The following is a 12,556-nucleotide window of genomic DNA, read 5'->3' on the forward strand; positions in this document are numbered from 1 at the left end:
ACAGGTGGCTGGTGGTCAGAGCCTGACCTTGATGCTTCCTCACTGGTGACCCCAGCGTTTCTGTGCCTTGGTTCCTCATCTGTAAAGTGGTGGAAATAATAGTGCCTCTGGCACAGAGAGGTGAGGAGCACTAGATGAGGTGATATAGGGAAAGCCTCCACTGCATATTATTGATTAAATGGCAGCGTAAAGACAAAGAGGCGCCCAAGTCTGAAGGACAGTAGGTAGACTCTTGTTTCTCTCTTATGAAGCCCTGGATATGAAAATCATGAAAGCTGCTAAGAAGCAAAACTGAAAGGCAGAGGATTCCTCCTCATAGTGTGGGTAGCCCCTCCCGTGCCGCTTGTCTCCCCTTCCACGTGGTCCCTTTCTGTAGGGGGCTCCAAGGTCCTCAGCTTTACTTACTGTCCTCTGAGACAGGCTGCAGTCATTGTTACGGTTTCTCTCTGGTCATTCCACACACTCACATTCCTGCCTAACTCTGGCTTCAGAAAATACAGTCCAGTGGACTTCAGCTCAAGATGGAGTTGTGGCATTCAAATGTACTTGGCAAAGAATTTGGTATATATTAGTGCTTAGCGAATGTGAGTTATTGCTCTATTATAAAATAATGAATTGTTGGGCTGGGATTGTGGCTCAGCGGTAGCGCACATGCCTTGCATGTGTGAGACACTGGGTTTGATTCTCTGCACCACTTATAAATAAACAAAATAAAGATCTATCAACAACTAAGGAAAAAATATTAAAAAAAGAAAATAGTGAATTGAATTGTCCTGACAGTGAAAGCCGAGTCTGCCCTCCTTACTTATATGACTTTTTTTTTTTTAAAGAGTCTAGCACAACATCTGGCATCTAAAAGCCATTAAGAAAATATGCATTGAGAGGATGAAGGGTTTTGCTATGCTTGACTGCCCTCAGTTCTGCAGAGTAGCCACTAGAGGGCAGCAGCAGTTAAGACAACAATACCCAGGACCACCAGATCTGGAATACTGGGTTGAAGGAGAAAAATGCTAAAACGACTAAAAAAACTAACTTGCTTTTTAGCTTTTGGGTACCAAAGGAAGCGGGATGTGTAGATAGTAGGGCTGAAGTTAGACTTAAAGAAGAGCTTCCAGAATACAAAGTTTGTTAACTAGAGTTTTTTATACAGGCTATTTTTTTTTTAACCTTATCTGAATCTGCCCCAAACAGAACAGATAAAAAAGAGCTCATCCAGTCCAAGACCTATGTGACTCCACTAGGTTCCCCTAAGATAAACACTTAGTCTACCTTCAATGACTCCATCCTTGCAGATGCAATCGTAAAATAACTTTATTGGTCAGGTTGGTCACCACTCATGCTTTTCCTGTAACAAGGATCCTTTATAGGGACATGATGGTGTCCACATGCAGATGCTTTCTGGAGAGCCCTGGGGCAGGGGGCAGCCTTGTCCTCACATTAGAGATCCCTCGATGAAATGAGCTGGTTTGGCTTTTGTGGATTTCAGGGTCTGGAGCTAAGAACATGGTCCAAGCATCCCCCTTCCCTTTCCAGGGAAGCAGCTCCCAAGCATACACAGAATCAGGGATGTAACGATATCTTAATGGGGGTCCGACTCAGGCTAATGCTTCTTAACTGGTATTTGCCTCTGGCTGCCCAAATGGCTGTATCCCAATGTGCCCTTAAAAGCAGGTGGGTGAGGCCCAAGCAACGTGACCTTTCAGAGATGGGAAGAATTAATTGCTTTCCAGCCAAGCTGTGAAGCAACAGGCATCTTCTGTAATGAGGGCACAGCTCAGAGATGCGAAAGCAGAAGGGTTCGTGCCCAGCACGGGCCATGTTTGGAGGTAGCCCTGGGCTTCAGGGACCACACTGAGCATCTCCAGCAGTGCTGGTGCTTTTGACTCTGGCCTTGGGACAAATCAGTTAATACAGATCAACCACATCCTCCTGGCAGCAGGCAAGTCCAGGGTTGGTTGGAAGACTCCCATCAGTATATAAAACCTCCCTGCTCGGATCAAAGTAGAGCTCAGTTAGCTTTATGGAGCTTTGAAAACCACATGGCCTCCACCATTGAGGATAAATATCCAAGCAGGGATGCAGAGAGCGGGCCAGAATGAAAGTACTGGGCCTGCCCCTCAGTTCAGCCAATTTGCAGTGCATTTGTCCCTGGTACGGATGATGATGATAATCATTCTGGCCTTTCCTCCTTTGAAATCTGATCTGACTTTAAAGAGCTGCTCAGCTGCTAAAATATAGCTCCGAACGTTTATCTAAGCCAGAGGTTACTGTATCCCCTGGCATTAGGTCATGCTGCTATCATGATGGCAGTGACCTTGGTCTGGTGGCTTTCCAAAGAGTGAGGCTGGAAAGCATAGAAGTGACTCTCGGTATCCATTCAACCTCAGACAAGTGTGGCTCTCTCCACAGGTTGCTGGGCAGATGCCCACAAGCCTCGGAGTCTCCTGAGGCACAGAGGAGGCATCGGTGAAGGAGGGTGAGTGGATGAAGTGGAGTTTGGAGGGGGAGGCTGGGCAAGAGGTATATTTTGAGGAGCAATGAATGGGAGCCCCGAGTAACTGCGCAGCTGGCCTAAGCACATGCAGAGATCTGTCAAGTGCTGCTCCTAGAGAGTCAGACTGTTGGGCCCAAGCAACACTTTTGAAGTTCCACAACATCAGGTCATCAGAGAGACTCAAGAGGAGTGAGACTATTTTGGGTTTGGAACTTCCAGGGACTACTCCCCCGATTCCCCTTTTGTCCCTAGAGACCGAAAGCTTCTACCTAGGTCCTCAGCAGAAGCCTGCCTGCCGCCTCCCCATCCCACTACCTGCTGCCTACAGGGAAGAAGACTAAAGAGGAGCCCGTGGGCTTCTGTCACATGTTTGTCCCAGACCTTCCAGCAAAAGCCAAACCAAACCATCAAGCCAAATGCAGTGGGGGACGTGGGGGCTGTACACCCAGGGCCCAGCGCGAGGGCCACTCAGATCTCGATGAGGCTGGCGAGGCGCAGGCAGAGCGGTGCGTCCACGGGCATCGCGCTGCGCTTGATCTCGTTGCCGTCCAGGCGCAGCACCTGCAGCTTGGAGAAGTTCATGACGTCCACCACGGTGCAGAAGCTGCTGATGGAGAACTCTGGGGGAACAAGAGGGGTGGGGCAGCCCGGGTCATGGACAGGATGTGCGGTGAGGTTAGATGGCTTCTTTGAAGCTACTCAGATAAGACTTCTGACGCAAGGGGTGGAACTTGGGGAGGGGGTGGGCGTTTCCCAGGCTTGGAGTCCTATCAACCTGCACCATTAGAAGACGGAACTAGGGACAGAGCTGGGGGCAGGGAGCTATGTCTGCTTCTGCAGCTCAGCCACCTACGAGCCCCCCCACCCCCAACCCCTAGTCTGTACTTTTCAGGCCCTCTATGTCCTTGAGTGTCCTTCCTGCCAGGGCTTTTTTTTTTTTTCTCCCCTCCTATCTGTGGGCAGCAGGGGGCAGCAAAGACCAAAGAAGTAGCCAAAGACCAGCTGCAGCCACTCTGAGGTTCCTGATGGCTTTTGGAGAGGGAGGGCTGTCCTGAATTGCTCTGAGAAGGAAGACTGAGGAAATGGAAGGACTTAAATCTTAAATAGCTCCTTCCACTTTGCAGATAGAGAAAGTGGCAGGAAATTAAAGAAATGAAATCCGGGGCTCAGAGACACGTGTCTGGTGCCAGAGCTTGGAGGAGGTCACTGCCAGAGGGTGAGCGAGGTTAAGGTTCAAGAGGGCGGTGAACTCCAGCGTGCCTGCTGCTGTGGACCTCAAAGTCAAAGCACCTGCCTCTGTGCTAAGATTACAAGCCACCTCTTCTTTTCATCTTGAAAGTACCCTTTGTCAGGATTTACCCCCCAAAGCACGTAATCATTTTTTTTTTTTTTTTGTACCAGGGATTGAGCCCAGGGGCACTTAACCACTGAGCCACTTCCCCAGGCCCTTTTTATATTTAGAGGCAGGGTCTCACTGAATTGCCTAACCCCTTACTAAGTTGCTGAGGCTGGTTTTGAACTCATGATCCTCCTGCCTCAGCCTCCTGAGCCACTGGGATTACAGGCGTGCACCACTGTGCCTGGCGATAGTTCTGTTTTTAACAACCTTTCCACAACCTGGCTCCGGCTGTCCTCTGGTGGACAAGCTAGTTCTTCCTCAGGTTGTCCTGCTGGATGGATAGCCACTTCTGTCTCCAGTAACTCGAAAGGGACAAGGCAAGAACTCAGAACAGCTTCAGGGACAGCAGAAGTCCCCGGGAACGCAGCCAGCACCTCTAAGGGCCAACTTCAGTGTGGTGGGTGAGGGTCAGGAGACTGTTCTGTTCTCCGCAAAGGAGAATTGGGTGAAGTCACCCAAGGGGTCTGGGCAGGTGACATGGGCACAGACTGGGAGTCAATCTGGAGCCAGCAGAGGAGGAGCAGGAGGAAGGCTTTTTAATCCTCTTCCTCTGGGCAAACTTGGGGGCTCCTCTTGGAGCCTGTTTTGGGTGGGAAAGGAATATTTCAAGGAAGATGGTATGGTGACAGCAGGCTGAGGAGGAAAATGGGTCTTTCTTTCTTTTTTGGTATTGGGGATTGAACCCAGAGTCACATCCCCGGCCCTTTTCATTCTTTATTTTCAGACAGGGACTCACTAAGTTACTTAGGGCCTTGCTAAATTGCTGAGGCTGGCCTTGAACTTGTGACCCTCTTGCCTCAGCCTCCTGAGTTGCTGGGATTATTGGCGTGTATCACCATGCCCAGCTTGGAAGAAAGCTTTTTTGTTTGTTTGTTTTTGTGACAGGATCTCACTAAGTTACTTAGGGCCTTGCTCAATTGCTGAAGCTGGCCTTGAACTTGAAATCCTCCTGTCTCAGTTTTACAAGCTGCTGGGATTACAGAAGAAAAGTGTTTTTAAATGAGCACAATCAACTGTTCCTGGCCTTTGTTAAGAACTGACCAAGATGAGCTGGGAATTTGCACCAAATGAACTTGTACCACAAACATAAGACAGACAATCCAGGCCCAAAGAAAAATCAGATGCTGGGAACCATGGAGGAGACTAGGAAATACCCTTCCCAGAGGGGCAGGAGATCTGGAATACTTTTGGGATGTTTCATTTTTGGATGCAGGGAAGAGACTAAGGGGGAAAGCAGGCAGAGTCTGGGTTGTCCCTGGGTCTATGTTGTCTGTTTACAGGGGTGTGTGTGAGGGGGTGAACCCAGCTAAAACATCCCTTCCAGTTCTATTTGGGTCTGAGCTGGTGGTGGCTCAGTGATATTCTTTCCCAGCCTGGAGCCCTCAGACTGTCTGCTAAAATCCTGGATTCCAGCTGTGGGTACATAAATACGGGACATACTTGTGGGGAGCTAGACACCCAGTATAATAGAGTCTCGCCACACTCTGGGCACTGGGAGCCCCCCTCTGTCTTCCCCAAGCCATGACTAGGACAGGGCTTCTGTGAGCAGGCTCTGGTAGACATTTTCCAGCTCAGATTAAATACTGACATAAGTCTTTCCAAATTCCTCCTGGTGTACCCTCCCTGCTCCCCTGGTTCCCAAAGCTTCCGAAAAACATTTTGAGCTGTGTTTCCTTGCGGTTGCCAGGCTGGAAAAAGTGAGGGAGATAGTGGTGGGAGGGAGTGGGGAGGGGAGGACCCTGTTTTATTCCCTGCAGCCTTTGAGTTCTTTAAATCCTCCCTCAGAGAGCTACTTTGATCTCACTGTCATCACCCCAAGTCCCTGGCTGGCTGTGCAGGGAGATATCCTTCATATTCCCCTAGGAGGGGGGGGGGCAGCTTGGGGACCTGGCTTCCTGTTCATGGTCTTGGGTCAGAGTGAGATTCCTCCCATTCTCAGTCAAGGATGCCTGGCTGGACGTCCTTTGATATTGAAGGTAGGAATTCAAGGTCCTACTCTATGCAATCTGGCTGATCTTGAGAGACGAGTTTCCTTCTCTGAGTCTCAGTTTCCCCATGTTTGCAATGCAAAAAGCAATAACAAAAACTATACCTGTCAACTTCCAAGTAGCAAAAAGAAAAGCTAACAACAGTTACTGTGTATTGGTTTAAATTATGTGCTAGGTTCTAGATCAAGCATTTTACATATATCAATTTACTAATTTAAGAAAGATGAGCCAAGTTTGGGTGTAGTGGCACATACCTGTGATCCCAGCAACCTGGGAGTCTGAGGCAGGAAGATCACAAGTTTAAGGACAGTCTGAGCAATAAAATTTAAAGAGGGGCTGAGGTTGGGTGTGGCACATGCCTGTAAACCCAGGATCACAAATTTGAGGCCAACCTCTGCAATTTAGCAAGGCCCTATCTCAAAAAAAAAAAAAAAAAAATTAAGGATTAGGCATGAGTCACTTTGTTTATAGGAACAACAGTAAATAATAACTAGTAAAGGGGAGGAAGCTCAAATTGCACAAAAAGAGACTTGGGATAAATGCTGAAAATTTTAGGTTGTCTAAAAGGAGAAATTACTTTCTTGTTTTGGGTAATGGAGATTGAACTCAGGGCCACTTAACCACTGAGCCACATCCCCACCCCATTTTAAATTTTTTATTTTGAGACAGAATCTCACTAAGTTGCTTAGGGCCTTGCTAAATTGCTGGGGCTGGCCTCAAACTTGCAATCCTCCTGCCTCAGCCTCCTGAGTCACTGGGATTACAGGCATGCGTCACCATGCCCAGCTGAATGAGGGGACTTGCTTGTAGGGCCTTAGGGACACTCATTAAGTAATTTTATTTTCTAACAAGCGTTGGGAGAGGCGGACCATCTTATATTTCAGTGGCAGATGTGATTCTGCATGAAGGCAGAGAGGTGACAGGATGCTGTGACAAAGTCTTCCCTACCCCACCTTTCTCTAATTGTATGGTTAGGCACTAATTGGTTCTTTTCCAGGACAGCTGCTCTTTGATGTCACATTTTCAGTGTCAAACTTGGATGAAGTACAGCATACAGTGTGACACTGGTGATGTGACATCCTTCCTGGATCCAGAATGGGAGTCAGGTAAGGAGTAGCAACTGCTGGGGAGGATGTGAAGGCGGCAAAACTACGCATGCGTACCTTCTGGATATGGTAAAAAAAACCCCGCCCTTGGTCAGAGCCGGGAATGTGGGTGCGGTAAGAAGCCCCCAGTGAAAGAGAGACCATTATTTTCCCCCCAAATAAAAACCAGTTTGGAATGTGCATGATGGTGTCTAGCACTTCAAACTAAAGGACCAGACGGACAGCTCTTCACTTTCTTTGCCTGCTGGGCTGCCACCTCCCTTACGGCCCTCTGAGGGAGGCGTCTCTCCCTGAGGACTGTCCAGCTCTTCACATCTCGCTGAATGATTGATCTGTTCTGCGAGCGCAGGGGGAGAAAGGGGTGCGAGGGAGAGGCCCACTCTTTCTCTCTGAACTTTGATGGTGCTGTTCCCTCTCAGCAGGCTCTACTTCAAAGCCCTCTGCCAGTGGTCATTAATGAGTCCCCCTTTTAGGAGAGCAGAGGGCTTTGCTGAGAGGGAGGGAGGTTAAATGCTGGCTCAGTACCTTCCAGCTGAGATGAAGTCATCAGAGGCCCTGGGGTAACGTAAGCACGTTTGGAAAGGGAGGGAGATGGTCGGAGGAAGGGAGCCCAAAGGCAACTGGATAATTCAATCGGAAATGAATATTTTAGTTCTTGCAGGTAGAAAGGCAGCCTTTTTGCTGCCCTTAGGCAAGTGCAGAGAAGTGTTTATAAACCAAGCACTGCCCTCTGCCCCCCAGGCTCTGCAGTGGTCAGCCTCATGTTATCCTAGGGAGGACCTCTGCCCTGCCACCAGGGGCTCCTTGGACTCCGGGAAGAACTGGCCAGAACAAGTGCCATATTCAGCTCTGTCCACCAGCTGTTAGATTTAAAAAACAAACACCAAAACAGAAGTCCTCGTCTATGGTGGCAACAGGGAGTCAAGGGGAAACACAGCCAGCCCTCTTCTGGTGGGGGAGACAGGCAGGCAACCCGGGTTCTTAGCAGCCAATTGCTCTCCCGAGGTGGACACTGGAGGTCTCCTTCTCTGTGAATGGTTCCCCTCCCAACCTCTCCCAACTCATCTCTCACTGCTCCTGAATCTATGACCCTTTCCTTTCAGGAGGGCATTCCTGGTTGTCCCCTACAGATACCTGTTAAATGACTGGTACTGGTTCCTTCCCAGAATAGCTTTGTCCTGCTTTTCTCCAACATTTGCCCACAGACCTCTCCACCCCTAGATGAAATGTGCCTCTCCTGGGAGGCCATCTTCTGCCTACCTGCTCCCCACTGCAAGATCTTGGTGCTGTTGTTGAGGATGAGTGTACTATTTTGCATGCATTTTTGCAGGGCTATGACTTGGTTTTCGGGTTGCTTCATTGCTACTGGTTGGTTCCCCTGGGCCTATTTTATTTGCATACCACAATCACTTAGAATAGGTCTTTACAGTGAAGTGGCCGCACAGCCCCTCCCCCCAAATCTCACCGTTGATCCTGTTGCCTTGGAGGTAGAGGTTCTCCAGGTTGGTGTTGACCGGGGGGATCTTCTGCAGCTGGTTGTAGGAGAGGTCGAGCTCTAGGAGGCTGCTGGAATTGAAGGTGTTGGTGGCCAGGCCATTGTTGGTGAGACTGTTGTGAGATAGCCGCACATACAGCAGCTTGGGTGATCCCCGGAAGTAGCTATCGGGGACAGTGAAGACGTTGTTGTGTTCCAGGTACAGCTGCTCGAGGGCTGAGGGCAGTCCATCGGGCACCCTCCGGAGGTGGTTGTAACTCAGGTCCAGCAAGATCAGGGACCGGAGACCCCGCATAGAACTGCCCACCTCCTGGATCTCGTTGTGTTGGAGGTACAAGGCCGTGAGGTTCTCCAGCCCCTCCAGAGCGTTGTTGGGGACCCGTGAGATCTGGTTGTGGTCAAGATGGAGCTCCCTCAGAGATCGAGGCAGCGGACCTGGCATCCGGGTCAGGTTGTTGTGATCCAGGTACAGCCTCTCCAGGTGCTTCAGCTTGGAGAACACCCTCTTGCCCACCTTATCACTGGTGATCTGGTTGCCATGGAGAGCAATCCAGAGCAGGCCAGTGGCATTGTCAAAGACGCCTTCCTGGATGGAGGAGATCTGATTGTTCTGGAAGTAGACGTACTTCATGCGGGAGGGCACGAAGGGCAGGTACTTGAGGTTGCGGTTGTCACAGTACATGGCTGTGGGGAAGTTGGGGGGACAGTCGCATTCCTGGGGGCAGTCACGGGGGTCTGGTGGGGATGGAGAGCCATAGGCATAGGCTGGACCTTCCTCCACCCCGTAGGGGTAGGGGTAGGGGTCGGAGGGTTCGTAGGGGTAGGGTTCATAGGGGTCGTAGTAGGTGGACTGCTGGCTGCGCAGGTACTGGAACCACCAGTGGGAGTCTTCATCATACTGAGCCCCGGAGAGCCAGCAGAGCCCTGCCAGCAGCAGGAGGGAGACCCACTGCATTTTGTCTCTGCGGGAAGGAAGAGAGAGAGCAAGCAGATGTCAGTGAGACCGAAGGGAGGCAGTGGGGCATGGCAGGCAAGCCACAGGCTCTGAGCTGTGCAGATGTGACCGCAGTGTCAAATGCCCTAGAGCAGGAGCCCTGCTCCTCCTAGGCCCGCTCTGTGGGCTTGGTCCAGTTGAATCTGGTTGTCTAGGGTGAGCCAGGTGTATTGCTCCTGGTCATAGAGTCACAGAAATAGTCTTTGAGGTTAGAAGGAATGTGAATGGGGGCTGTATTTTTTTGGAGGGGCAGGTCTGCAGGGGCTTCTAGCACCATGAAGTTTCTGCTAGGGAATCTGGAAAGGCCCCAACATTCCATGTGTATGGTGTGTGTGTGTGTGTGTGTGTGTGTGTGTGTGTAGGCATGTGCATGCATGTGCAAATGCAGGGGGTCTGTACTTGTAGGCTGCTCTTCAGGCCTGAATCCAGCTTAGACTCTTTGGGGAAATAACATTTCCTAAGAGGCTAAGGAAAATGCCCCCTGGCTCTCTAAGAAACCTCCAGAAGGGGCTGGCGACATCAAAGGGGAAGATCTGAACTATTTCTGGAAGATCTTTCAGTGTCTGGGACAGGCCAGGGGTTTCTGGTCCTGAACATCTGGGGAGGAGTGTCGTCCCACTTCAGCCACCATAAGGCCTGGGCCACCTTCCAAAGTGCCATCGTCAGCCACAGTCTGCTGGGTGAGAAAACTCTCTGGTTAGCAGTTTGTGGCCACACATGTATCCTGGACTTCATTTAACAGTTACAAATCCTCTCCAGACTGGGGACACTAGCACCGGGTGTGGCACTTAGGAACGAATGCATGGGGTCGGAGTGAGTTGGCTTCTCTGTCCTCTGCGGTGTGGTACCTAGTGAAGTGTGAGCGCGCTTCATGGTCCACTGTGGGGATTATGCAGGAGTGGAGTGAGGTCAACAGAAATGATTGAGGAACACTGGAAATTGGAGTATGGATCAGAGACGTGGGGTATGCCAAGGGAAAGTGACATAGGACAGGGTCTCCTATCCCAAGCTACTTGTTCCAGGTGATGACACCTAGTATACAGGCTCCATATCTCCCTCTCCCCTGGTCTCTGCTGGGCAGCCTGTCGTCTTTGGGCTTGTGGGTGAGAACTGGGCAGATGGAGGGGGAAGGTAGGGTCTGGGGTCATCTAAGAGGGAAATTGAAGGTATGGACAATGAGGGACTAAGGGATAGCACATCAGGCCTGGGTGTGCCCAGCCCCAATTACCTACAACTAGTGTCCTGTACAGCCCCTGTGGGCCATAGCACCTTCCAGAGTGTCACACTTGGACAGAGAAAGCTTAGAACCTTTCTTGACTTGGAAGAGACACATGTATCCCTCAAACCCACCTTGAGCCTTGCTGGGCTTAGCAAGTGTGGACAGGAGAGAGGAGTAGAGCCACCTACTGGCCATCATTCCTCCCAGACCTCTCTGTTCCTGAGGCCTGCTTCATCCCTTCAACTCCTGGGCCTCAGAGGAATGGGCACTCTGGCTCATCCCAAAGAAGCCGCAGGCCTCAAACAAAGAGCCACAGTGTTTCTGGGAAGTAGACCCAACTGCCCACTGCCTGGGCAGGCTGGCTGGTCCCTGGACCTGGCCCGGAGAGAAGACGGATGGAGCGGCCCACTGCCAAGAGCACATTTTTCCATGCACAGTTTTGGGCTGCCCCAAGACCAAGGTGGCTGTCTGAGGGCTGGCACAGTGAGCCTCTGTCTCATTTCTCCTCCTTCCAGACTGGGCATCTTGGCAGATGAGAGCCACCTTCCTCTTCAAGACCCAGCTTTCCAGGGGCTGTGCATCCTGCCACTTTGGCCTTTCCTTAGAACCCCAGCTGTTGGAAGAGTTTGGAGGACCTTCTGCCTGTCCTCACCCCACCCCATCTCCCAGCGCTGCTGCTTCAGGTTTATCCTCTCACGTTCTTTCTCACAATGCAGGAGACCCTCCTGTGCTCCGAGTTCGTTGGGTACAGTTTCTAGCACTGACATTCTCTGAGTTGGGGGCAGCTGACTCAGGGGCTTCTGATGTTCTTCCATGTTTCCACCCTGGGGGAGCCTTCTCCCTCCTATCAGAGTTGAGGAAGTCAAACAGAAGCCATGTCCAACCTGGGGAGGTGGGGTCCACCTCACTCCATAGCTCCCTGGACATGGCCTGTTCTTAGTACTTCTCTTTATTCTCTCCCTTTCACCCTAGCAACACACACACACACACACACACACACACACACACACACACACACATTCTCTCTCTCTCTCCACAAAATTTGTCCCCCTCCAACAGCATTTAGGTTCCACAACCCCTCTCTAAGCGATGTTTCAGGAACACCCAGGGTCTACCCTCCCAAAGTGCCAAGTCCCAGAGTGGTAGGGTTTATGGAGCAGGGAAGTAGCTTCTGTGGACATCTGGTCCCTCACTTTTTCATGTCAGTGAGTTGGAGATCCTCCACACCCAGAAAGGGGGCTATAGGAAAAAAGCAAAATGCAGGAGCCCGTCCCTCCCGTTCCTTTGCCCCTCTGCAGCATCCCTGGGGTCCTGGCCCAGGTGGAGTGGAGTGACTTCTCCCTGCCTACTTATCCCCACTCCTGTCTTTTTCTTTTCTTTCTTTCATGGAATAACAACGGGAAAAACCCAAAGTAAAATGATTAAACTTACCTTGAGTTGAACCTTTCAGAGTGATCAAGTCTCTGTGTGTGGCTTCCTTGGGTTGGAGAAGGTGTGAGAGAGAAAGAGAGAGAGAGAGAGACAGGGTGGCTACTGAGAGTGTGCGCGTCTGAGCCAGGCCAGGGCCCGCCCCCACATTCCTAATCAAATATCATGGAGAGAGGGGCCGAGGAGCCCGGATTCTGGCTTTTTCAGCTCTGCTGCAGGGGCGGAGCTCACACTCGACCGCGGCAAAATCTTTCTGTCCGCCTGACGCTATAAAAACCACCTCCTTTCCACTCACTTATCTTCCCTGAAGCATTGGCAGCCCTGGGTCTCCTTCTGCTGGATGAGTTAGTGGCGCCCTCAAAGTTATTTGCACAGTCTCTTATGAAGCGCCTGGATTTCTCATTAAGCCCACAAAGGCAGATGCAGGAGGGGA

At 50.8% G+C, this 12,556-nt stretch overlaps 1 protein-coding gene across 1 annotated transcript; it reads right to left on the bottom strand.

Annotated features, from left to right (window-relative positions):
- Window positions 1-1,293: 1,293 nt before the first annotated feature.
- Fmod (fibromodulin) lies at window positions 1,294-12,460 on the bottom strand. The gene is made up of 3 exons (XM_005330319.5): window positions 12,127-12,460; window positions 8,453-9,444; window positions 1,294-3,114 (listed from the first exon to the last, which is right to left on the bottom strand). Exons 2-3 carry the CDS (start codon window positions 9,435-9,437, stop codon window positions 2,963-2,965), a joined length of 1,137 nt encoding a protein of 378 aa, XP_005330376.1. The 5' UTR covers window positions 9,438-9,444; window positions 12,127-12,460; the 3' UTR covers window positions 1,294-2,962.
- Between the last annotated feature and the right edge of the window lie 96 nt (window positions 12,461-12,556).

Source organism: Ictidomys tridecemlineatus, chromosome 10 (assembly GCF_052094955.1).
Source record: "Ictidomys tridecemlineatus isolate mIctTri1 chromosome 10, mIctTri1.hap1, whole genome shotgun sequence".
NCBI lineage: Eukaryota > Metazoa > Chordata > Mammalia > Rodentia > Sciuridae > Ictidomys > Ictidomys tridecemlineatus.

Excerpts from the sequence above, each read along its gene's own strand:
- Fmod (XM_005330319.5), bottom strand. The coding sequence starts at position 9,437 with ATGCAGTGGGTCTCCCTCCTGCTGCTGGCAGGGCTCTGCTGGCTCTCC. Across the intron at positions 3,115-8,452 it reads CCAAGGCAACAGGATCAACG|AGTTCTCCATCAGCAGCTTC; the intron begins GTGAGATTTGGG and ends TTGTTCCCCCAG.